Genomic DNA, 25736 nt, shown 5'->3' on the forward strand with positions numbered 1-25736 from the left:
CGGAATCCCATCCGTCATCATCAGGCTGGTGGCTTCTGCTTCCTTCTTCTGGGAGAAGCATGTGGCTGTTTGTTCCTCTTTTTTAAACTGCCAGAGGGGGTGTGTTCTGTGGGTGGAGGTGTGCTCTGATTGGGTGGGGGATTAAGTGTGTTCTGATTGGGTGGGAGTGTGTTTTGAATGGTGGGTGTGTTCTGATTGGGTGGGGGTGTGTTTTGAGTGGATGGGCTGGCAGGTCTAAGGCTGGCAGGTCTAAGGCTGGCAGCTGAGACCAGCCCATCCACTCAAAACACACCCCCACCCAATCAGAACACACCCACCATTCAAAACACACTCCCACCCAATCAGAACACACTTAATCCCCCACCCAATCAGAGCACACCTCCACCCACAGAACACACCCCCTCTGGCAGTTTAAAAAAGAGGAACAAACAGCCACATGCTTCTCCCAGAAGAAGGAAGCAGAAGCCACCAGCCTGATGATGACGGATGGGCTTCCGTCGAAACGTCGCTCCTACACCTTTAGTTCTACGCGGGGGAAAAACCCGAATAACCAAAGATCCACATACGAACACCCGCGAAAACCTCAGAAAACATATATATATAAAAAAAAACACGACCTCTTTGAAAGGAATCCAGCTGCTTCCCGGCTTTGCAGGATTTGAGGGATTCTTCAGCTTTTCCAAGGCATTTTCGATGGCCTCCCCATAATTATCTTGAAACCATTTCTCGTGGGGCGTTTCAGCGGGAGCGGCCGTGATGCTCTGCACGTGTTCCAGAGCAAACACGATGGGTTTCATTAAGGCTGTGTGTTTTTCACGCATGATGGCTATTTTTTCCTCTCTTAAAGGAAAGTGGGGGGGAAGGAGAAGGGAAACAAGAGCAGTTAGGGGGAAATTATTCCTTGATATTATTTTCTCCCTTCCTCCCCCCCACACGGTGCAGTTTTTATTAGCATTCCATTACAAAATCTGACGGCAGGCTGAAATTTAATTCCTACTTACCGTAGTCCTCAACTTACAACCGGTCACTGAGCGGTCTTTCACCATTACGACGGACCTCCCCACGACCACTTATGACCCTGATTCAAAGTGCTGACAGCTTGGCCCCCTCCAAGGTTTGTGTGTTCACAATTTTGAATGCTCAGCAACCAGCCCACATTTCTGGTCCTGTGTTCACACGATCCCAACGTTAAAAGACTTTTGTTTCTGGCAAAGACGCCCATTTTGGATAATGGATTCACTCAATGATCACTGCAGAGGTGATGACCCACTTAATGACCAACACAACGTACAACAGTAATTGGGGGGGGCTCAATTAAAGCCGTAAGTTGAGGACTACCGATCTGCAGAAGATAAGAGACTATGAACTTTTTTTTTCTAAAGTGCTTAATGCCTCTGTGACTTCCAGTTAACCTGCCTGCAAACTGTTTTCAGGGAAAAGAATGAAATGTGGACTTTTTTTTTTTACCAAAAGTTCTTTGAGAAAAACCATTCAACTAATTTCTCACGAGGACATTTCATGAGGCAGCACTGTTAGATGTTTTGTGCCAGCCATTGGCAGTTACCCAAAAAGGTCATCAGATGGAAGCAAAGAGGCTTCTTTGCTTCCATTGATGAGTCAAGGGCCTCAGACCCCTGCAGCCCCATTGGAGAGTTTTATGGTTAGGGAGGGGCTGAGACCCCCCCCCCATAAATACCTCTGCTCCAGGGCTGTTCTTAGTTCTTTCTTTCACTCTTGCATGCTTTCTCTCTCTATCATACAGGCATGGATGCCTCCATGCCATATAGCTCTTTCTATATAATCTATCGATGAATAAAGCTTCATAATGATTGCATCTCTGCATCCTGCCTCTTTTACTTGGAAGCACCTTAACAGCCCATCGATCTCTCGTGAGAGCTGCTTACAAGTACGTCATTCTCGTGCATTGTGAGAGAAAGCTTACTTGCGTAAGGTGTTGTTATTCTGGACTCTCTTGACTTCATCTTCCAGTTGCTGAATCCGCCGGAGGACGTACATGTGTTGCTGCAAAAGGACCCCCAGCCAAAGTTCGTCCCAGAGAACCGTGACTCGGCGCAGCTCGGCTACAAGCATTTGAACCTGAGTTGACATCAATGCAAACGTTTCTTTTAGCGGTACAAAGGCAGAAACGTCTTTCCCAGGGGCAAAGAACACCGATTCCTTCCTGCTTTAAGCCAGAATCGTTAAAAGCACGGAAGGTCCAGCTTAAAACACAAGCAGCAAAACTGAGGCAGAAAAATAATACCTGTAACACCATTGTGGGGTTTGCAGCTGACAGCTTCTCGACAATTTTGCTGTAGCAGTCTTGCATCATTGCCTGATCTTCATTTAAGCCCAGTTTGGCCTCATCCTTTAGGCTCTCTTGAGAAGCTGGAGGACTTGCCCCATCACACTCGCTGCCCAGCAGTTCTTCCCCTTGAATGTTGCCCAGAAAGGTAGGAATTGCTGAGGGGAATTTGCTCCCTAGGTTTTCAAAGGAAAAGACGGTTAGGCAGAAAAATCCAAAAGTCGGCCAAAGATGGCCAGACTTAACTTGGTTAGATTATCTACACATCCTCAGACTGGCGTGAGCCCATCTTGGCCACCTCAGCAATATTGGTCCTTTATAAAGACGAGCTATGGAGGATCAGAGCCACAAAGCTGGTTAATTGTGGAAGATGCATTCAAAGATGGAGCAGCATCAGTGTTCACCCACAGGGCCATTTTTCCAACAGAACATCAATACAGGTAGTCCTCAGCGTACAACCAGCATGGACTTGCAACCTGGCTGTAAAATAAATGACCTAGAGCAGGGGTAGGCAACCTTGGCTCTTTTATGACTCGTGGACTTCAACTCCCAGAATTCCTGAGCCAGCCGTGCTGAGGGGAAAGAGAGAGGTTTCCAAGCTGAGCCATGTTGGCTCAGGAATTCTGGGAGTTGAAGTCCACCAGTCACAAAAGAGCCAAGGTTACCTACCCCTGGCTGGTGATGACCTATAAAGCCCTAAATGGCGAGGGTCCGGGATATTTGAGGGAACACCTGCTGCCAGCATCAAGCTCCCTTCGTCCAGTGCGCTCCCACAGGGAGGGTCTTCTCAGGGTGCCGCCGGTTAAAGATTGCCGGCGGGTGACACCCAGGGATAGGGCCTTCTCAGTGGGTGCGCCTGCCCTGTGGAACCAGCTGCCTGCGGAGCTTAGGACTGCCCCCGACCTCCGTTCATTCCGCCGGGACCTGAAGACCTGGCTCTTCGAGCTCTCTGGCCCAGGCTGAGAATTTTTTAATTTTAATTGGGTTTTTTATTTTTCTCAGGGTTTTATTTAATCTTTTTAAATTTGTTTTAACGTTTGTATTGACTTTCTTTTAAATGCCCTGTAAACCGCCCTGAGTCCTTCGGGAAAGGGCGGTATATAAATCTAAATAAATTAATAAATAAATAAATAAACTCCCAGAATTCCTGAGCCAGCCATGCTGAGGGAAAAGAGAGGTTTCCAAGCTGAGCCCTGCTGGCTCAGGAATTCTGAGAGTTGAAGTCCACGAGACACAAAAGACTCAAGGTTACCTACCAGTGGCCTAGACCGCTTTATGACTCGTGGACTTCAACTCCCAGAATTCCTGAGCCAGCCATGCTGAGGGGAAAGAGAGAGGTTTCTAAGCTGAGCCATGTTGGCTCAGGAATTCTGGGAGTTGAAGTCCACGAGTCATAAAAGAGCCAAGGTTGCCTAGCCCTGACCTAGAGAAATGGAACATTTCAAAAGGTACCAAATCAAACATACCTGAGGCTTGAGATTCACTGCTAAGAGAAATGGTGCCAACAATTGCAGGGTACAGGATGAGGTGAGGAGAGTCTTGTGCTACTCGGCAGAGAAGGTTGCAAATGCTCTGTCGAACATACACTTCCGGGTGATTTAGTCGTGAGAAGAGTTGAGGAATTATGCCTTTACAAAGACAAAAAGCAGACAGCGTAAAGAATTTGATTGGCACGCTGCAAACGAAAGATGTAACTGTTGTTTTTGCATTTGACCACTTAAAACTGCAATTAAGTCTTATTGCTCTTAAACACCTACTAATGAGTATAATCTCTCGTTAGCACATGCACCATTCTTGACTGTCTTACAGCTGAAGCGCGAAAATGCTTCAAGTGCTAAAAGTGCTACTGTAAATAGCTATCTTGCCCAGCAGAAGCCGGAACTGTGCAGAATTCTTAAGCGGCGAACTCAGAGCAATGCAGAATACAGCCAACACATTTTCGTTGATACATCGTAAAATTCACTGGTCTTTTTAGCAATGCTGTCTTACTCATATTCCTATTTATCATACACTTTCACACCCTGTCAAGAAAATATTTTTTTCGAGTTCCAAATGCACAAAAGATTCCATGTCTGTGCTGTGAAGCTCAGGGTGAGAAACGGACACACATTTGTAAAGCATCCCACAATGTCACAAAAGAAAATGCTCCTCAATTCAGTCCTTGCTCAGAAGTGAGATGAGCAGCATGTAAAATTAATAAATGAATAGAATTCCTTCAGTTACTTACGAGGGGGAGGAAAAGTGTGTTTTTACCAGGTCTACCATGACCAAACTTCTAGCCCCACGAAATGCAAATATAATCAGCATGGGATAATTACAATCAATCAATTGTAGCCTATTAACTCAAGTTGGTTTTTATTTCTCTAAAACAAGCTTGAAGGCCAAGAGAATAATATTCTGAACTACTAACAAAAATGTCCCTACCTCGCCATGGAGCTGTAGGAGTCGTTTCCAGCCCGTTCTCCAGGTACTGCCGCAGTTCCCCAGCGTGTTTCACAAGCAGCCTCAACAACCTCAAGGTGGCCATTACAATGACATCATCAGTGCTCTGTTCTGAAATATTCCTCAGGTGCAATCTGGGGTCATCTTCATCCAGAGGAACCTGTTAACACAAAAGAGGAAGCAAGCTCTTTCTGAGAGGACAGCCCCTTTATAACAAGCCTCAGTGGGGCTTGACAGCTGGTTTGGCAAACCGATCGCCATGCAGAACTGCCTACCTGGCCGGCATTGAGTTTCAGGAAAGTAAAATAGGCACTACAGGAAAGCTTGTAAAGGCTGAAGATCCTGTCCACCACTTTCCTCCACACTTTGATGAGTCCCTCGGTCGAGTTCTCTTCCAGGTCCAAGAGCCAGGGGCAACTGCTCAACAGCTGGTGCCAGATCACGTCAACCATATTGTCTTCCTCGTTGTCTTCGCTCTCTGCAATCTGAAGGGTGATGTCCTCATCCTAAAGGGGAATTTAAATGGAAAGGTTACCTTCCCCCCGCACCCTGGGTAACACCAAAGCAGGTTACAAGTTGGGAAAGTAAAAACACGCAAAGCCCAATTTTTGTCCTATTTCAGTCAAGGGTCTTTTTAAGCGAGCCACTTTCTAGGCAAGCTTCTGATGGTAAGATTTAGATTTAGATTTTATTAGATTTATATACCGCCCTTTTCCCGTAGGACGCATGGCCCTCAAAATATATTATTCTATAAAGAAACAGCCATGCGGTAGCGATCTAGTGACGTTGGCCTTTCGATTAAGATTGAGCAGGTTCGTACAAGGCCGTTAATCAGCTCTTAATTCTGTAACCAAAGACAGTGCAGGCCGTCCTCGACTTACAACAGTTGACTTAGTGACTGTTCAAAGCTACACATAGAATTGCTGGGAAAAGCGGCTTGTGGCCTTTTTTTCGCAGGTGCGGACCATTGTGGCCTCTCCGCGGTCACGTGATCGACCTGTGGACGCTTGGCCACTGACTCACATTTATGACGGAGGCAGTGCCTCGGGGTCACCTGACCACCTCTTGCGACCTTCTGACAAGCAAAGCCAATGAGGGGAAGCCAGATTCACTCAACAACCCTCTTACCAATTTAACGACGGCAGTGGCCCACCCAACCAACCGTGGCAAGAAAAAGTCGTAAAATGGGGCGAAACCCGCTTAACAGATGTAAAGGTTGGGCTCAACTGTGGACGTACGTGGAGGTATAGGGTTTCCTGCCTGAGCAGGGGGTTGGACTAGATGACCTCCGAGGTCCCTTCCAACTTATTATTATTATTAAGTGAAGACTACCTGTAATCTGACTTTTCAGCCACCATTCACCTGCAAATTTCAGACTTACCTGGATCCCAGCCGGGCGGCAGACTGCCTGGCCAAGGATGTTGTAGATTTTCTCTCTGTCTTCCTCGGTAATGTCTTCCGGAAGTAGGCTCTGAACTTCAGATTTTTCCCTCGGCAGCAAGCGCACGCCTCCTTGACTGTAACATTGAGGAATTTTTCCAAAAGTTAAGTTATTTGGGTGGTGCTAATACAGTTTTGCCAGAACGATTTCTTCCCCCCCCCCCAGATAGCCTACTGTGCAGTCTGCTTATTCAATTATCTCCCCCTGCCCATAAAAGCTATCAACAGAAAATAAAAAAACTTTAGAAACACAAAGGAATCAGGGTTTACTGTGGTTCTTTCAACTTCTTAAAATGCAAGAGAAATATTTGGAAAGTTAAGACAAGAGAACCAGCGTGTTAATTTTTGAAATTAAGAAAGACCTTGCAGCGATTAGTTTTATGATAAGCCTGCAGGTAGCAAACCACTTTTGGAAAGCTACAGTTCAACCTCACAACAAGGGTCAAGTTAAAGACTTCCTGGAAGCTGTATTTTATATCTGTGATTAAGAAAATCAATCTCTTTTGTTTCTTGATAACATCCTCTTTTTGGAAAATGACAGGATGCACCCTTTTGCAATTTAAATTGACTCTGCAAAAGAGGTTCACAAGTTAAACGAGGCAGGTTTATAATGATTCCACCTGAAATCCGTTTACAGAAAGTTATTAACTTGAGACGTATTCACAGCCATGTCATTTTTTTTAAAAAAATGGATTTACCTGGCATTGTCAACAACCTTTCGGCCCCATCTATAAGCCCAGCTAGCTAGAGCTGCCCATGATTTCGCTACTTCCGGAGCCTGGGCTGAAGACAGACGATACAGCTGCCCCAAAATGAAATCAGGTTCTCCAACACCGATGTTTACTGGAGAAAGAGAACAAAGCATGGTGTGGTTATCTCGAGGGGGAGGAAAAAAGGCCAGCGGTCTACCTTTCACCACGCTTAATTTTAACAAGCAGAGAAAATAAAGATCTCAGGTGAATGCCATGATGCCAGACTATCAAAAGTCTATTTACTTATTAGATTTGCCTGCCCTCCATCTCACCTGGGTGACTCTGGGTGGCTTTCAAGGTTAAAAAAAAGATAGATAGATAGATAGATAGATAGATAGATAGATAGATAGATAGATAGGTGGGTGGGTAGGTAAGAGAGAGAGAGATGGGTGGGTGGGAGGGAGGGAGGATGGATGGATGGACAGACATAGATAGATAGATAAGATAGATAGATAAGAAAGATAGACAGACAGACAGACAGACAGACAGACAGACAGATAGATAAGATAGATTAGATAGATAGATAGATAGATAGATAGATAGATAGATAGATAGATAGATAGATAGATAGATAGATAGATAGGTAGGTAGGTAGGTAGGTAGGTAGATGGGTGTGTGGGTGAATAGACAGACAGATATAGATGGATAGATGGAAATAAAAATATAAATTATGATTAAAATTATGGTAAAAAAGATGAGAAGATAGGAACAGGGTGTGCAACAGGTGAGGTGGGATCTGCTATTGGTCCATCAACCACCTGCTATGCAGATAAAGCAAAACAAACAAACAAACAACCCCGACTTTGTTTGTTTGTTTGTCTTTTTACCTGTGGATTCACTTTCGATCCTCGGATAGTCTTCCTCCATGGAATTAACAGAGGGCAGATCAATCAAGGTGTAGATGTTTCTGGACAGCATGGAAAGGCCAGCGAGATTTTGTTGCTGCCTCGCTCGGTACACTTGTTTCAACTGTCCTGAAATTTCCTTCCACTCGGCTTGGATCCACTTGGCTAAGGTAAGGATGGACTTGGCCACAGCGCTTTCGGCTTTGGCAGACTTGCAGAAGCATATGGCACAGGAGCTCAGCATTTCCATGGCGTGGGTGGACTGGCCTGAAAACAGGGAAGGCTGTTTTAGGGGCACGAGAACGAGAAGCTGGCATTTCAGCTCTGCATATTTCAGAGATGAAGGTTGCCTTAACAACCCACGGGGGGGGGGGGCGGGCGGAGAAGAAGGGACAGATATAAAGCATCTGTGTTAAAAAACTGTAACATTCACTGTGTTAACCCAGAACACTGGAGGCAGATGTGTTTCCTAAAATGTCTTGCCACTTTCCAACTTTAAAAAGTGGGAAATGGCAGAGAATTTGAGAAAGGGTCATCTTAAAAAGTTTTAAATCCCCATTTAGTATTCTACTGACGCAGCAAGAGCTGCCATAATTTTTTTTCCCCCTTCTCAAGAGACTGCCTGGATAAGTCCCTGCAGTTTTCTTGGTGAGTTTTTTTTTTTCTGAAATGGTTTGCCATTGCTACCTTCCTAGGGCTGAGAGACAGTGTCTGGCCCAGCTGGCTTTGTGCCTAAGGCGGCACTAGAACTCAAGTCTCTTGGTCCCTTCACCACTACGCCAACCTGGCTCTCACCGTGAATTTAGATATACTGAAATTTAACTCTTCACCTTAATCTGAGTCCCATGTGGAAAATTAGATGTACGTTAATTTCTCAAGTTATGCGCAATCTGAAAATTTCATTGAAGCCAGATAAATCCAATAGTCACTTCAGATAGTGAGAGGGGCAACGTATAAATTTAATTAATCAAAGAAAACATGACTAGTACTGAAAAGTGATTTTTTTTTTTGGAGAAAGTTACACAAGCGGCACTTACCAGCTGTGTATAAGAGTTTGGTCTTCTCTATTTCAAGGTCAGGACCCCATTTTTCGTCCATCTGAATCGGTGCCGGCTGCTTCTTAAAGTGGTGGACTAAATCCTGGGCCGTGGTGGTTTTCCCGGGCTGAATTTCGCTGCACTGAGCAAGCAGTCGCGTTGCCAGGGCCACGTTCCCACGTTTCCTAGCAAATTTGGCGGCGGTCAGCCCCAGTTCCATCAAATGGCTTTTAACTGGAACACTCTGGTCTGAAAACACAGCGGTCGAGAAAGGGGTGAACTAAAAGAATCAAGATGTCACAAATTACAGAGAAGGAGGGCTGCCACAAAGAAGAGGAAGAAGGGTGTGTGTGTGTGTGTGTGTGTGTGTGTGTGTGTGTGTGTGTGTATGAGAACTTATTTTCCAAAGCACCAGAAGGGAAGACAAGAAGCAACAGGTGGAAACTAACCAAGGAGAGAAGCAACCTAGAACTAAGGAGAAACTTCCTGACAGTCAGAACAATTAACCGGTGGAACAACCTGCCTCCAGAAGCGGTGAATGCTCCAACACTGGAGGTTTTTAAGAAGAGACTGGACAGCCATTTGCCTGAAAGGGTATAAGGTTTCCTGCCTGAGCAGGGGGTTGGACTATATGACCTCCAAGGTCCCTTCCAACATCATCATCATTATTATAATCATTACCATCATCGTTGTCATCATTATCATCCTGCCTCCAGAAGCTGTGAATGCTCCAACGCTGGAAGTTTTTAAGAAGAGACTGGACAGCCATTTGTCTAGAATGGTATAGGGTTTCCTGCCTGAGCAGGAGGGTTAGACTAGAAGATCTCCAAGGTCCCTTCTTATTCTGCTCTGTTCTCCAAAGCACCAGAAGGCAGGACAAGAAGCAACGGATGGAAACTAGTCAAGGAGAGAAGCAACCTGGAACTAAGGAGAAACTTCCAGACAATGAGAAGAATTAACCAGTGGAACAGCCTGCCACCAGAAGTTGTGGGTGCTCCATCCCTGGAGGTTTTTAGGAAAAAAAAAACAGGACAGCCACCTGTCTGCAATGGTATAAGCTCTCCTGCTTGACCCCAAGGTCCCTTCCAGGTCTATTCCGACTAAAGATATCTAATCTCTTCTCTTGAATAATATTACCAAGCAGTGGATCTAAATCCTGTTTCCCTTTATTTGAAAGCACGATCTCAAGCTCAACTTCGAGGTTCTCTTAAACCCGAAGGCTAACTCACCCGGATGAAATATACAACTCTTCCCTTCTTTTTGCAAACTTGTCAGGCAGAAAATCAGCTGGAGAGATTCTGCCACCTGTTTTTAACTGTAGTCTAGGGGAAATAGCTTTAGATTCTCTCAGGAACAACCGGTAAGAAACGGAACGGACATTCATTGAGACGATATGATGGGCTTCTGTGAAACAAACTGCAGATGGACACAGCTGCTACGCAATTATCGAGAGGGAGAACGCGAGGATCTGCTTATCAGAATGCATGCGTGTTTTAGCGTCTGTACCTTTCAGTTTCTCCAACAACTGATTTTGGAACATGGTGTATCTTAAAGCGTGCATCCACGGCCTTACGTCATGTTGCTTACATGAACGCAAGGCTTCGCTGAACAAGGGAATGAGGCAATCCTGTAAAAAAACAAACAACAGAGGACAGGAGTAATTGAGGGGGCCGTTAAGGAGCCTTTTCTTCCAGCTTTTAATAGAAACACGCTTACACAGGTCTTGGACACATGATTAAAAGTATGTGCTGTCTGCCTCACGTCTACACACCTCTTCATTAATCCTAGGGGGTTTGATAATACAATCATGGAAAGTCAGCGGCGATGCCAGCTGACTTTGGGTATTGCAGCAATTATGTTTTTATTGTTTTATGATTATGTTTTAAGAGTTAAAGAGCTGTACAGAGTTTTATCGTTATTGGGACTTGCCCAGAATTGCTTTAAGATGGCTCAGCCATACAGATCTTTAAATGAAATATTTAAAAAAACCCAGCAAGATTAGTTATGAAATACCCTCAGGCAAGAAAATCCTCTCTCTCTCTCTCTCTCTCTCTCTCTCTCTCTCTCTCTCTCTCTCTCTCTCTCTCACTCACACACACACACACACACACACACACACACACACAAAAGCACCAAAATAACATTTATCTGCAACTACATAATAGGACTTGATTCCCCCCACCCCCGGTAAACCTAATTGATGCATGTTCATATTTGAAGCCTAGGGTGGCTATTCTCAAAAGTATTTTGTTCGGTCCGGACTTTGTTCTCCATCGTATAAACGAGGTCTTTTTAAGGTCAAGAGTTTCTAAATTCACACACTTGGCCAGGGCAGGCTACAAGCAAGAGCCCCCATCCATATCTGGTGTTCTGGTCCTGTCCTTCAGGAGGCAAAGACGTATTACCTCGGAGGACAGCCGGCTCGAAACGGTGTTTTCCAAAGCGGACGAACAGTACAGCTGCAGAGTGCTGAGGACTGGCAAAGACTGAGAAACGGTCAAGGTGGACAGCCGTAAAGGCCCGAGAGCAATGCGGGACGTCTGCTTCAAGTACTTGGTTAAATTCCTAAAAAAAAAAAAAAACACCAAACCGCACATCCAAGAATTATTTGAGCTGCTAGGTAAAAGGTAAAGGTTCCCCCGCACACGCATGCTAGTCGTTTCTGACTCTAGGGGCCGGTGCTCATCTCCGTTTCAAAGCCGAAGAGCCAACGCTTGTCCGAGGACGTCTCTGTGGTCATGTGGCCGGCATGACTGGACGCCAAAGGCACACGGAACGCTGTTACCTTCCCAACGGAGTGGTGCCTATTTTTCTACTTGCATTTTTACGTACTTTCAAACTGCTAGGTTGGCAGAAGCTGGGACGAGTAACAGGCGCTCACTCTGCTACGCGACACTTGGGATTCGACCCGCCAAACTGCTGACCTTCTGATCAACAAGCTCAGCGTCCTAACCCACTGAGCCACCGCGTCCCTATTCGAGCTGCTAGCCTTCCATTAAACGCGTGTAAGGCCTATCCCGACCCTCCGATCTCCACACCAGGCTCACTCTGTCATGGGCTGCCATTTCTGCTCCTGGTCGATGTAGCCTACAGCCGTGGCCAGACAGACGGAGCTTCTCAAGAGCTGAACCTCAATGGCTTTCTGAAGTTCTCTGGGATCGGGAGACAACACGTTGGGAAGCAGCTTCTTCATATCTACAACGAGCGTCAGCAGATATTAAGAGTTGCTAATGTTCACTGACTTCAGGCTGGGTTGTTTTGTTTTTTTAATCTCACCACGGTCACCAACACCACCGATGGATGGGCGTGAGAGTTAAGCTGAACCCCCGTGAGTCGAGATAAGTCTTTAATTTGGAGTACCTATTTTTTCTTTGGCCCCTCCGATCAGCAGGTTGATGTCTTCCCCGGGCAGCAGTTCCAGTTGTTCAGTACACTCGGCAAGTTCTCCTGCTCCAAAACTGCTCAGGGACCTACGACAAAAATCAAACCCATTCCTTAATATAGCTCAGCAACAAGCAGCTTTCTGCTTTATTCCTGCACTAGTCACTTTCCAACCTCTGCAAAGATCGGTCGGTCCCTCTCCCTCCCTCTCTCCCTCCCTCCCTCCCTCCCTCCCCCCCCCCCCTCTCTCTCTCTCTCTCTCTCTCTCTCTCGTTAGGAAAAGGTCAGAGAGGAAAACAAATGGATTTTGCACTTTGCCCTCTTTGGCTTCATCCGTTCCTTTCAATTGACCCAGCGTCCTAACCCACTGAGCCACCACGTCCCCAGCAGAACTACTACGGCTCAAAATCAAAAGGCTGTCCTCTCCAGGGAAACCTCAGGTTGTCATCTCCTCTTGGTGTCCTTTTATCCGTCAGACAGGTGAGACGTCCCAAGCACATCTTGTTGCCCGAAAGGCTTCCCTCTGGCACAGCACAGCCAACAATCAGCCAGCAGAACTTACTTGATGTAGTTGAAGTCTGCTTTTAAATTCACTGAGCCGCCGCTGCTGTTTTTTTTCAAGTCATGCACCGCATTCTGCCATTCCTGCACGGCGGGCCAGTCAGCGATGGAAATGTAACACTCGCAAGCTTTGTTCCCCAGGTAATTGATGACTTCAGGGGAAGAATCCCCTGGCTTTGTCAGCACCATCTTCCGCGAGTCTCCTGCGTAAGACGAAGTCGGCTGTTAGTGCCCTCCACGGACGTAAAACACAATATTTGGGGGGGGGGAAAACCTGGACATACAGCTTGGAATTCGTTTCTTGGGATGAAAGCTGGACTAGAGGGGACCATTTAGTGTGGCCTTTTTTGGGAAAGAGTTTTATTTTCCTGCCTGCAAGACAGTCACCCAAGCTGCAATATATTAGTTTCCTGGGCAAAGGTACAGAAAATGCCATTGCCAATTCCCCCCCCTCCCCTTGCCAAAAAGAGGTTGCACCATTACTTCTCAGGGGGAGCCTCCACAAGTGAACTCTCCCCAAAAGAGGCTCCTACCAAGTCAATGGTGCCAATGTCAAGGCAGCTAACATGGAATGTTCTTGCTTGACAAGAGATGAAGAAACAGCCATTTCATATGTTAAACTTGTGTGTTGCTTTAAGACAGGGGTCTTCAAACTTGGCCCTTTTATGACTTGTGGACTTCAACTGCCAGAATTCCTCAGGGCTGAGGAATTCTGGGAGTTGAAGTCCATAAGTCATAAAAGGGCCAAGTTTGAAGACCCCTGCTTTAAGAGATTTAGTTTAAGGTTGGGAGGGGGGGAAGAGGAGGATTGCACCTTTCAAGGCCATCTCTAATTAAGGAAGATAAGGCCTTGACAGCTTTTCTAAGGGAAGGGAAACTGATTCTTTAAATTAATTGGAGAAGATGATGAATGACAAAATTAGAAAGGTGGACAATTGTGTTTTAATATATTGTGCAAGGGGGGGCGGAGATTTCAGATTCCAGCTTCCTTCCAGCAAGCATTTGCCGGTGTATTAGGCTAAATAAAGGACTTTTAAGGTAAACCATGCCTCAGAGTCACTTGAAAAGCCCATACATCGTGGGAAACGTGACAGCCAACCTTATACTCACACTTGTTCCATGTGCCCAGGGAACATGCAGTTGGCTTTTTTTTAGGCTTATGTGCCTGTTCATTTATAAGTGTTGTCACATACACACAGAGAGACACACGCCCTTTATTCTATGCTGCTAAGCCACAACTTGGACCATGTTGGTTCACATAGTGTGGTGGGATGGAGGGTTTGTTGTCACTGTTTGTTGTGGGGAGAGAGCACGGGGGAAGGCTCAGCTAATCTCAATGTACACATGTTGTACTTTGACAATAAAGGTTTATTATTATTATAAGAAAGGCTTAGCGCCAAAGAATGGAGGCCTTTGAACTATGGTGCTTGAGAAGACTCCTGCGAGTCCCTTGGACTGCAAGATGTTCAAACCAGTCAGTCCTAGAGGAGATCCACCCTGGCTGCTCTTTAGAAGGCCAGATCCTGAAGCTGAAACTCAAATACTTTGGCCACCTAATGAGAAGGAAGGACTCACTGGAGAAGAGCCTAATGCTGGGAAAGATTGAGGGCAAGAGAAGAAGGGGACGACAGAGAAAGAGGTGGCTGGATGGAGTCACTGAAGCAGGAGGCGTGAGCTTAAAAGGGACTCCAGAAGATGGTGGAGGATAGGAAGGCCTGGAGGAACATTGTCCATAGGGTTGCGATGGGTCAGACACAACTTCGCAACTAACAACAACAAAGCCACGACTGTCACGGACTTTAAGGAACTGACTAAACAAACACGGCCTCTCAAAAAAAAAAAAAAAAGGGAATACACACCATTGAGGGAGTGTTTCGGGCTGGCATTATTGCCACTGTTCAAATTAGCCAACTTGAGGACAGCTTTGTCGAAACCGGCGACGCAGCAATCCACCCCCGTCATGGCAGAGAGATGTTCCTGGTATTCAACTGCCGCCTTTTCAAACCTGTGAGGATGTCAAGTGTTTAGGAGATAACAAAAGTTCCTGGGACTATGTAGACTGCTTTAATCAGTCCCACAGTAGGATGCTCCTCACTGGGCAGAAAAGCAATAAGCAGGCCAGAAGTGCAGATTTAGCCTGCAAAACCCACCTTTTCCGGCGAAGTGAACCCACCATCCTGTTCTCGTCTCTGTTCTCCCATTCAGAAAAAGGTGTCAAGCTTCCACTTTCCCACCAGCCCTTCACTTCTAAATCAGGGGGGGGGGGGTCTCTTAACATGGTAACTTGTAAGACTTGTTGAGTTCAACTCCCGGAATTCTGGGAATTGAAGTCCGCAAGTCTTAAAAGAGTTAACCAAATTTGGAGAGCGATGTACTGGATCTGCTCCTAGTTGGTATTTATGCTACTATGCCACATAAACAAAAGAGCCTACGATGGGAATAAAGTGACACCCGTCAAACAAACCGTACTACGACTTAAAACAGTTCTTCAGAAGATGCTGAGCACCAGTCTCAGTTCTACTAGGTCAGGGGTAGGCAACCTCGGCTCCTTTATGACTCATGAACTTCAACTCCCAGAATTCCTGAGTCAGCTGACTCAGGAATTCTGGGAGTTGAAGTCCATGAGTCATAAAGGAGCCGAGGTTGCCTACCCCTACGTTATACGGATGCTCTGGAAATGTATGCACCCCGATAACTGGGCTCCTACAAGCCAGTGTGACACTACATCCCTAAGGAAGTCTTCAGCCACATGATGCCACTTGATTTCCCTCCCTTGATGGCCACTCATGCGTGGATGGTCTAAACGTAACAGAGGGGAAAGAAAACGTGGTACGTTCGTTGTAGTACAGACCACTCACCGTCCTTCAGCCTGCTGAGCGACAGAATTAATCCAGGTGAGGTTTTTGCCAACTATCGCTGAAGACCAGACAGCGATACCTTGAATGGCTTCTGGGCAGTGAAGTTCGCAGAGGGCTTCAACCACCATCATGATAGTTACTTCTAGTTCGTTTCCCTGATAGCAGAGGGGTCAAAAATGGTTAGTTCCAATTTATACCCGGTTATCCCAACCCAGAGCCCTTTTCATTCCTGTAAAGGATGGCAAAAATCCAGAAGCCAATAGCAATAGCACCTTATTAATTAATTAATTATTCATTTATTAATTAGATTTCTATACCGCCCTATTCCCGAAGGACTCAGGGCGTTTTACAGGGCAAAGTTAAAAACAGTCAAAACAGTACAAAGGTTAAGATATCGTTAAAATTAAAATAGGATTAAATAACAATAGCCCAAATTTAAAATTTAAATATAAAATTTAAAAATTTAAAACCCCTCAGTCCAGGCCAGCTAAATCAAACCACCAGGTTTTTAGGTCCCGGCAAAATGAACGAAGGTCTGGGGCGGTCCGGAGTTCCACAGGCAGGTCGTTCCACAGGGCAGGCGCGCCCACAGAGAACGTCTTCCCCCTGGGGATCACCCGCCGGCACTCACTGACCGGCGGCACCCTAAGGAGGCCCTCCCTGTGGGAGCGCACAGGACGATGGGAGATTGATGCTGCCAGCAGGTGCTCCCTAAGATAACCCGGACCCATGCCATTTAGGGCTTTATAGGTCATCACCAGCATATAGCATAGAGAGAGCATAAGACATAAGTAAACCAGCAGCGTTTGGCTTACTCAGTGATTTATTCAGAAGACTATGAAAATATATTTGCCCAGAAGTCTTGTACCTGAGATATACTATTAGTCTTCATTTCTGTCAGCAAATCAAAGCCATGACGGATAGTGACAGCGGGCTGTCCAGCCAATAACCCAACACGCATGATGGAAAGTCGAATACGAGTCAACCAATCTTGGCAGGTCTGACGATTCGTATAGAAGAAGGTCCTGATTACCTTCATAAATGGAGAGGGAGAAACCTCACTTATTGTTATTTACTCACAGCTGTACAATAGAAAGGTCTGCATTATGTCTCGCCCAGGGGTAGGCCACCTTGGCTCTTTTAGGACTCGTGGACTTCAACACCCAGAATTCCTGAGCCAGCCACGCTGAGGGGAAAGGGAGAGGTTCTCAAGCTGAGCCAGGCTGGCTCGGGAATTCTGGGAGTTGAAGTCCACGAGTCATAAAAGAGCCAAGGTTGCCTATCCCTGGACTAGGCCTAGGCCGCTTTATGACTCGTGGACTTCAACACCCAGAATTCCTGAGCCAGCCACGCTGAGGGGAAAGGGAGAGGTTCTCAAGCTGAGCCACGCTGGCTCAGGAATTCTGGGAGTTGAAGTCCACGAGTCATAAAAGAGCCAAGGTTGCCTACCCGTGGCCTAGGCCTAGGCCGCTTTATGACTCGTGGACTTCAACTCCCAGAATTCCTGAGCCAGCCATGCTGAGGGGAAAGGGAGAAGTTTCCAAGCTGAGCCATGCCAGCTCAGGAATTCTGGGAGTTGAAGTCCACGAGTCATAAAAGAGCCAAGGTTGCCTACCCGTGGCCTAGGCCTAGGCCGCTTTATGACTCGTGGACTTCAACTCCCAGAATTCCTGAGCCAGCCATGCTGAGGGGAAAGGGAGAAGTTTCCAAGCTGAGCCATGCCAGCTCAGGAATTCTGGGAGTTGAAGTCCACGAGTCATAAAAGAGCCAAGGTTGCCTATCCCTGGGCTAGCCTATCCATAACAACAACAACAACAACCTCCACCACCACCTACAGCTAAATCAATGGAAAGCAGGTTTGCATTGCATCATGTAGCACAACTGTGCGGTGTCTATCTTCAGAAGGAGCTTTGAACTATGAAGATAACCCCAATCAACAGCTGGTCTGGTCTGCTCCCTTATTAAAGCAAACTGATGTTTTAAGGCTACCGTGTAAGTAGGAGAAAGGGGGGGGATTAGTGTTACCTTTGGTGGGGATGTAAGAGCATTGGCGCACCCTTCGTAAGCATTATACATCAGCTTCTCCAAGTTCTCCAAGTACTGAAGGAGCAGAACGAGCCGCAACTGGTTGCTGCCGTGACCTTCATCGTTGTCAGCTGTAGTCCACTGGCTGACATCTTGATCCGGATTTAACGTGTGGGCTGCAAGGCTTCTGATGATACCTGGAAGCACCCATTCAGAATAAATCATGGTACAATGCTTCAGTCTAACCTAGGGGTAGGCAACCTTGGCTCTTTTAGGACTCGTGGACTTCAACTCCCAGAATTCCTGAGCCAGCCCTGCTGAGGGGAAAGAGAGAGGTTTCCAAGCTGAGCCACACTGGTAGAGGAATTCTGGGAGTTGAAGTCCACGAGCCATAAAAGAGCCAAGGTTGCCTACCCCTGGTAATCCTTTGGACCCAAACTTGAAAAAAGGAATTCGTTCATTGCAGAAAAGAGGCTGCATTATCACACTGAACATTTTGAATGGGATTCAGACTGAACGCACAGACCTCCTTATGCTTAATATTAACTTTATATACAAGTTTATCAAACGTTGCCCATGGATTCATAATTACAAATTTTATCTCACATGGGATACTAATAACTAGGTAACTAGTAACTAGGTAGGGAAATTCCAGAAACGAGAGCCCTTCGCAAAGCTCTGATGAGTACATTCACTCATTTATTGGTTCAAAACCTTACGTGTGATTTGCCATCCCACTAGAAAGGGATTTTTTTTATTATCATTATTTTCTATAACCAGATTATTATTATTATTATTATTATTATTATTATTATTATTATTATTTAGATTTATATACCGCCCTTTCCCGAAGGCGGTTTACAGGGCATTTAAAAAACAGTCAATACAAACGTTAAAACAAAATTAAAAGAGATTAAATAGAACCCTGAGAAAATTAAAACCCAGTTAAAATTAAAATTAAAAATATTCTCAGATGAGAATGCGTAGGAATTTTATGTAGGTGCTGTGCCTTGGAAGTCTAGAAAAAATAGCTCAACGAAATGCTGGTGTAAATTTCGGTAACGTGCTAAACAGAATGCTTTTTTTTTAAACTGCAACTGTACGTTACGCATTTTAAGTTAAGGCAAGGTTAGATTTGAAAAAATAAGCACATTATTTCTAAAATGCCCCTCAATTTTTGGGAAACACGCATGCATACTGTACATGAGCATGTTTTAAACATTTCTAGTCATCCAAGGTAAAATTCTGAAAATGTATACTGTAAATTTTTGCAGGTTACTTACCTTCAATAGTCTGGAACGTGTCCTGGGCTCTGCCTAGGGGTGTTCTTAACTTTGAAAGGACAGTAAATTGGGCTGCTTCCCAGATAGCCCATTGCCAAAGTACAGCCTCTGTTTTCAATAAATTGCGTGGAATACTTGATTGATCGCGTTTATCCAATCTTTGGCAACTATAAAACAACCTTTCTAGCCAGCTGTCTTTCCTGAAACAAAACGGATTATTAAGGCAGGTGAGCAAATGTCAACAACAATGTTTCATTTGGATGAAGAAAGGAATGTTATTTACAGTAACGGTGGCGGTATTCAGACAACAGCGGCTGTACTGAGGTTTAGTTATCAAATAAAATTACAGTTTTTCATTCTATCTTATCTGTACGTCTCAAGGTGTCAATCTCTCTCCTCTGTCCTGCAGCCACAAGCAAAACCTCTCGCAGAGGCGGAGTTATTTAATACAGTATGTCATGTATAATTTCTCAGTGACTGACTACCTCTTGCAACACACCCATTTTTCCTCGTTCTTCCACCCCACCAAATAATCTACTTTTTTTTTTTTTTGGTAGCTTTGAAGTTCGCACGTGCTTCTTACCCTGTTCGGTGAGAGCTTCCATACAGGATGAAACTGATGATATCAGAAAAGTCTTGTGGGTGAAATGTATTGCTTGGAGCTTTGCTCATATGACCTCGGATGGCCAGGGAGATTTCTTGTATTTCTGTGTGGTGGTGGTTGCTATCAAAAATTACAAGGAAAAAAAACCCCCACCAAGTCAGAACTTGGGAGGCAAATACAGACCCAACACTTCTTCCCAGCTGTTGTCTTGTAAATGTAAAACCCTTCCTTGACCTAAAAATGGCACTCTGCTTTTACACGGGCCTCACATTATTTACACACAATATGACCTACCACTTGCCATGCAGAAAAGGTATGAAAAAAACTCTGGACCCACTGCGCAGTCCATCAGACCCCTCAAATCCTGAAGAATGTATCTCCCAATCCATCAAATTCTCCTTGTGGATTGGGAAAGGATCTAGGGCAGTGTTTCTCGACCTTGGCAGCTTTTAAGACGGCTGGACTTCAACTCCCAGAATTCCCCAGCAACTGATCTTAAGATTAGAATTGAAAGTATCTGACTGCATTACGTCATTTGGTCTTCCTTTTCCCACACACAGATTTTGCAAGAATGTGTGCCCAATGCAACTCGCTCGCTTACCTTAGTATGACATCCAGAGGGATAGACTTCAAGAGTTTTCCAAATGCTTGTCTTATCCGAGCAACGCTGTGGACCAGCTGGACGCGGCATACGTCAACGCACCTGTGCCGAAAAACAGTGAAAACAACTCAGAAGAAAATCATGCAGGTACTTGCACAAAATCTCACAACAGAAACAATAGATTTGCAAAACGTTAATAGACTAAATACCTCTGGAGGAAATCTTCCGGGAGAGAGGATGACAAAGCATGAAGGCTGTTGCATGCTTGGAGACAGATGTTAACATCCTCCAAGAGAGCTGCATTTTGGGTGGAATTAAGGTGGTTTTATTATCCCATCAGAATGATACAATCTGTTTTATCGTTTAGCAGTGACCATTAATATTAAAGTAAAATATAAAATGCAAGATCTCTGCTAAGTTTTCTAACAGAGGAGTCACAAGAAAATTTGCAGACCTTTCGCTTATCTCTTTTTTTAAATTCGAAAAGTAAAACTTACTGTTGGCCAGAAGTCCTTTGCAAAACTTATGGAAGGAGGGGAGAGAGAACAAGGGTGCATACGTCTCCGATTTCTTCATCAAAACAGCTACTTCCGAAGCCCAAGTCATGAGCAGTTTCCTATAAACGCAACCAGTCTCTTCAATTTTTATATTACGTAGCCATGCGTTTCTCCAGAGAAGCAGAGCTTTTCAAACACGGCAGTTTCAAACGACCAACTTTTAAGCATGCGCGCTGTGGGATTCTGGGGGGCTGAAGTCCACACGCCTTAAAAGTTGGCAACTTTGAAAAAACACTGCTCTGGAGTGAAATTTAATACCCAAGATTTAAATGAAAAACAGACACATATCACAAATATCCAGGAATCTACTTCCTGTGAATACTAAGGAAGAAAAAAAACCTCTTAAGTTCCCACCCTGCCCTTTTTTTCTCATGCTATTGCATCTTTAATTATTATTGATCATTTTATTAGAGAAACATTATTTTGACCGGATGAAACTACTGGTTACCTGGTATCAGGGGTCAGGTTATCCTTTTTGAGTAGAAGTCCCAGGAGGTTGACAATGATAGAGAAATGTTTCTTTGTAGCTGTGGTCACAGTGCTTATGACAGCCCCGTCAAACAAAGAAGGAGACGAGGAGCTGAGACTGCTAGATATGAAGTGGTCGTGCCTGGAAGAGGGAGAAAGAATTAAGATTTTAGTCATACAACCAGGCTAAATGCTGTACATTTGGGGAGGCAATGTGTGTTGTGGTAGCCTGATAGTGTTAAATGTTAAAATTGTTGAAGTCTGAAGCTCAACATTTCCATAGAAGGTAACTTTACTATCTTCCTTTGCTACCTTCTAAGAATGCAGCACTGAGTCTCTTTACAGCACTGAGATACTTGACACCAGGGGTCTTCAAACTTGGCCCTTTTATGACTTGTGGACTTCCAACTCCCAGAATTGTAGACCAGACCAAGAAATCAACTCCCCAAGAGGGCTGTATAAACAGAATTTTGCCCATTCGACTCTGCTTTATTTCCCCCCCCCTCCCCAGCTTCTCTTATACTCATGTAAATTAGGGGTGTTGTTGCTTGAGTTACTTGCGCAGATCGTTCTTGTTTTTTATTTACGCCATATTTTCCCCTTATAACTTCGGCAATAGGTCTGAAACTTCTCCCTTCCTGTCTGCATCAATCTTCCCCCTTATCAAGAGCGTTTCTTCTCTCTTAAAAGGCTAATTCTTGACAACTGAGCATCTCATTTCCTTCATAAAGGGGAAAAAAAACCTGTGCAGAATCTAATCTTCCTGTTTAATTCTCAAAGCCTTGGTTATCTTTTTATTATTTATTTATTTATTTATTTATTTATTTATTTATTTATTTATTTATTATTTAAATTTATATACCACCATATTTCCGTAGGACTCAGGGCGGTTTACAGGGAAAAATTAAAAAATTAAAATACATCACACACAAAATTAAAATCAATTAAAACTAAGATTAAATTAAATCCCTGAATTTAGACTAAAACCCCATTAATTAAATAATTAAAACCCCTCAGTCTGGGCCAGACAGCTCGAAAAACCAGGTTTTCAAGTCCCTGCGAAATGAGCGAAGGTCGAGGGCAGTCCTAAGCTCCGTGGGAAGTTGGTTCCAAAGTTGCTCAAAGAATCCTTATATTTTGCCACAGGGATCTCACAGCGCATCCTCTCTTACCAAATAAGGGAGATCCTAGAGAACACGCAAGGACCGTTTTAAGAGTCCAGCAGGATTTCCCGCCAGGAGAACAAAATTGAAATCATTTGTAAACTGATTAAGTACCACAGTTTCTTATTTAAAGAACGAACTCCTTCGCACCTGGTGCAGTGTGAATAGAGGGTGTACAGCACTGCATACTGGACAGCTGGAAAGTGAACGGCTATTTCACCGTGGGCAACCATCAAATTCTTGCTCAGCAAAGCGAAGACCGTTGGGGACAGAGCCCACATCTGAAAAACAAGCCGTAGTAGAATCTAAAGCATATATCGAAATTACAGTGGTACCCTTGCTACTCATTGTTAATTGGTTCAGGGAGGTGCAATGAGTACCAAAAACGACGAGTACCAAACAAAATTTTCCCATGAGGAATAATGTAGTGAGTCACAAGGCAGCTGACAATGACAGGTTCTAACTTGTGTGTTGAGTACCAAACAAACTATGAGTACCGGGACAAAGTTTTTGTGTCAAAATGTGCTGAATACCAAATTCGATGAGCTTTCACAGCAGTTGAGGACTAAGGTACCACTGTACGTTCCTAGCAGAATTAGGGTTGAAAATGACAAAAAAAATAGATTAAGGTTTTCTACAACCCTCTCCAATAATAAATACAAAGACTAGAACAGTTGTGAAAAATATCTTGATATAAAGGACGGGGCAGAGATGAACCTGGATACTTTACACCAGGGGTCTTCAAACTTGGCCCTTTTATGACCTGTGGATTTCAACTGTCAGAATTCCTCAGCCAGACGTGTGCCTGGCTGAGGAATTCTGGGAGTTGAAGTCCACAAGTCATAAAAGGGCCAAGTTTGAAGACCCCTGCTTTACACAAATAAAAAAAAAAAGCCAAAACAACTAGACATAGGGATAGTTGTTTCCCTCAGGCCCTTACTCTGCTGAACACCTAATTCCCACAGTACTGTCTAATGTCTGTGTGTATTTACCCATGTAGTATGGCTGTAATAGTAAAGGTAAAGGTTCCCCCGCACATGCGTGCTAGTCGTTTCCGACTCTAGGGGCCGGTGCTCATCTCCGTTTCAAAGCCGAAGAGCCAGCGCTTGTCCGAGGACGTCTCCGTGGTCATGTGGCCGGCATGACTAGATGCCAAAGGCGCACGGAACACTGGCTGTAATATTATTTATCCTTATTATCTTCTTTATTCCCCCCCTTATTGGTATTATGAAGATGATGAAGATGATGATTATTCCGTTGCTTTGCATGTACACTAAAAGCTTCTGCACTGGAGACAAATTCAGACTTGGCCAAACAAAGTATTCCATTCAAATAAAAAAAAAGCTATTTACTGTATTTCCAATGGAAAGGTAAACACACCAGTGCACAAACTGAGATGGAGAATACAGGACCTACTTACTGAAGGAGTTTTAAAAGTAAATAAGGCTACTTTATCTTATTTGTGAATAAAATCCTGTAAATTTCCTTTAGAGCCATGTATTTCCATTCTGCTACTATTGCAGAGCTTAAGATAAACAAATGGACTTCTTTTAAAAGCACATAACTCCTCACACACAGAAGCGCATTTACTTTGCACGATGGGTGCAAGGCTGCTTTACGTTTGCCACAGCTGCATCAGTTGGGAAACTCAAAAATCACCCGTGCCCCAACTGTGGAGATAACTCACCCCAATCAACGAATTTTTGGCATTTCCAATTGTAGTCAGTGCACTGAGATCAAATATGACAACAAATTTTGCATTGGCCACGTCAAAAACGTGGTTCTTGAAAGCGTCGTGGAGAATTTCCGAACAAGCTTCGGGAAGCTGCAGGCTGCAAAGGAGACTATTCAAGGCGCATGCCATTTCACCCAGAATCAACCTGTAGGCTGTTTCCAAAACGGGAATGTTCTTTAAGCTTAGCACTGCTTGATATACAGCGTGTGCGGCAGCAACCACCTTGAAAACAGAAAAATACAATGCGTCAAGAAGGTTCCTGCCCATGAAATGTTTCCTACAACTCACATTGATTCAAGACATGCTTCAAACCCGTTAAGTTTCCTTCCCTATAGGTGTGATGTCTCAACTGAGATTGATTTGCTGAGCGAGTGCCAGAATCCATTTATATCACATTCATAAATGTATGTTTAAAACATTATCCCCCCCCTATGGATTCTGCCATCCCCCGAGGAAGGAGGAGCGCATGTGGATTCAGCCTGCCTTAGGTTATTTCAAAGACCAAGGGAAACCTTTTGAACTGGGGGAACAACAGGGAGGGTTAGAGAAGAAGGCATCTGGCCTGTGTCTTCATTTAATTCTGGAGAGGAAAAAGGCAATAACCATAAAGATTCAAAGTTGAGGGAAGGGGGGGTTGAACCGGGAACCCTTTATAAAGTTTCAATTTGTAAAACAATACTAAGTCCTGTCTTGCATTTCCACAACCAAGCATGTCCTAGTAAAAAATTCCTTTTGGACTAGAACTGACTCCAAGAGTTTTTGTTTTCCTAAGACGTGGATTGGGGTGGGTCCTGACAGCGAGAATAAAATGGTAGTTTAAAAATGGTAATTTAAAGGTTACTCTGAAAACAAAATCTTCTAAGGGCTCGTTTCTTGTGGCGTGCAATTTAATTTGCTGCTTACCTCTTTTTCCTTGTGGTAGCGGAGCATAAGAAGCTTAGATTCTGGTATAAACAATTTCTCTATAAATGATGATGGAAGTTTCGTATTTATTTGTTCAACGATCTAGGCAAAAAAAAAAAAAAAAAAAAGAGGGCATTGGTATTTCCCGAGTAAACTTTCACTTTTGACTTAAAACATGGATTATGGATTGTTTGAAATGTTGTTCCCTGTTAAACCAGTGTATTTCTTTAGTTCTTTGTCAAAAGAAAGTTAATTCATCAAAGTTAACAATGTAAAAGTAAAATGTGACAGGGATGATAGGCACTTTAGTGCACTTACGCACACACCCCTTGGGAACCTCTTAAATACGGGATGAGGTCCACAAAGGTTAAGTTGCGATAAAAACTAAGAAAGTTAGTAGTTTTTAATCTATCAAATCCCACTTTTCCTGGAAGGAAAATCCAAGCCAGCCCTTTCAGATGCTCTTAGCAAACCTGCTCCTTTATTTTCTGATTGTACCAGCAGGAGAGGATTTCTATTTGGCTGGCTAATTCTTTTAAAAACTGTATTTTACAGGTCCTACCCATAGTTATGAAGGACCCGTGAAACATAATTCAACAACGATCACTGGCATCAAACTATACCGAAGCATATTTCATGCATATTCCCAACTGGTCTTGTTATTGGTGTTATGTCTAGAAGAAAAATATATTGTTTTTCTTTATTATGTAGAGAATATTTTCTTTATTATGTAGAGCCTTGGTGGAGCAGTGGGCTTAATGCCTCCTTAAGTAACA

At 44.3% G+C, this 25736-nt stretch overlaps 1 protein-coding gene across 3 annotated transcripts in view; it reads right to left on the reverse strand.

Annotated features, from left to right (window-relative positions):
• The window catches only part of SMG1 (SMG1 nonsense mediated mRNA decay associated PI3K related kinase), a 72473-nt gene that overhangs the window by 28552 nt on the left and 18185 nt on the right, over nucleotides 1-25736 (reverse strand). For all 3 annotated transcript variants that reach the window (XM_083372725.1, XM_083372724.1, XM_083372726.1), the window contains 28 exons: nucleotides 24961-25062; nucleotides 24010-24279; nucleotides 22473-22603; nucleotides 21140-21301; nucleotides 20632-20750; nucleotides 20344-20431; nucleotides 20135-20236; nucleotides 19513-19653; nucleotides 18930-19129; nucleotides 17647-17843; nucleotides 16490-16654; nucleotides 15622-15776; nucleotides 14623-14768; nucleotides 12765-12966; nucleotides 12182-12291; nucleotides 11869-12016; nucleotides 11227-11386; nucleotides 10328-10448; nucleotides 8822-9070; nucleotides 7767-8051; nucleotides 6886-7030; nucleotides 6129-6264; nucleotides 5023-5253; nucleotides 4730-4907; nucleotides 3772-3933; nucleotides 2264-2481; nucleotides 1943-2097; nucleotides 618-840 (listed from right to left, as the gene is read on the reverse strand). In XM_083372725.1, the coding sequence (XP_083228851.1) occupies nucleotides 618-840; nucleotides 1943-2097; nucleotides 2264-2481; nucleotides 3772-3933; nucleotides 4730-4907; nucleotides 5023-5253; nucleotides 6129-6264; nucleotides 6886-7030; nucleotides 7767-8051; nucleotides 8822-9070; nucleotides 10328-10448; nucleotides 11227-11386; nucleotides 11869-12016; nucleotides 12182-12291; nucleotides 12765-12966; nucleotides 14623-14768; nucleotides 15622-15776; nucleotides 16490-16654; nucleotides 17647-17843; nucleotides 18930-19129; nucleotides 19513-19653; nucleotides 20135-20236; nucleotides 20344-20431; nucleotides 20632-20750; nucleotides 21140-21301; nucleotides 22473-22603; nucleotides 24010-24279; nucleotides 24961-25062 (4701 nt within the window). The remainder of the gene's footprint in view (nucleotides 1-617; nucleotides 841-1942; nucleotides 2098-2263; nucleotides 2482-3771; nucleotides 3934-4729; nucleotides 4908-5022; nucleotides 5254-6128; nucleotides 6265-6885; nucleotides 7031-7766; nucleotides 8052-8821; nucleotides 9071-10327; nucleotides 10449-11226; nucleotides 11387-11868; nucleotides 12017-12181; nucleotides 12292-12764; nucleotides 12967-14622; nucleotides 14769-15621; nucleotides 15777-16489; nucleotides 16655-17646; nucleotides 17844-18929; nucleotides 19130-19512; nucleotides 19654-20134; nucleotides 20237-20343; nucleotides 20432-20631; nucleotides 20751-21139; nucleotides 21302-22472; nucleotides 22604-24009; nucleotides 24280-24960; nucleotides 25063-25736) is intronic.

This window comes from Vipera ursinii, assembly GCF_947247035.1.
Source record: "Vipera ursinii genome assembly, chromosome: 13".
NCBI classification, from domain to species: Eukaryota; Metazoa; Chordata; class Lepidosauria; order Squamata; family Viperidae; genus Vipera; species Vipera ursinii.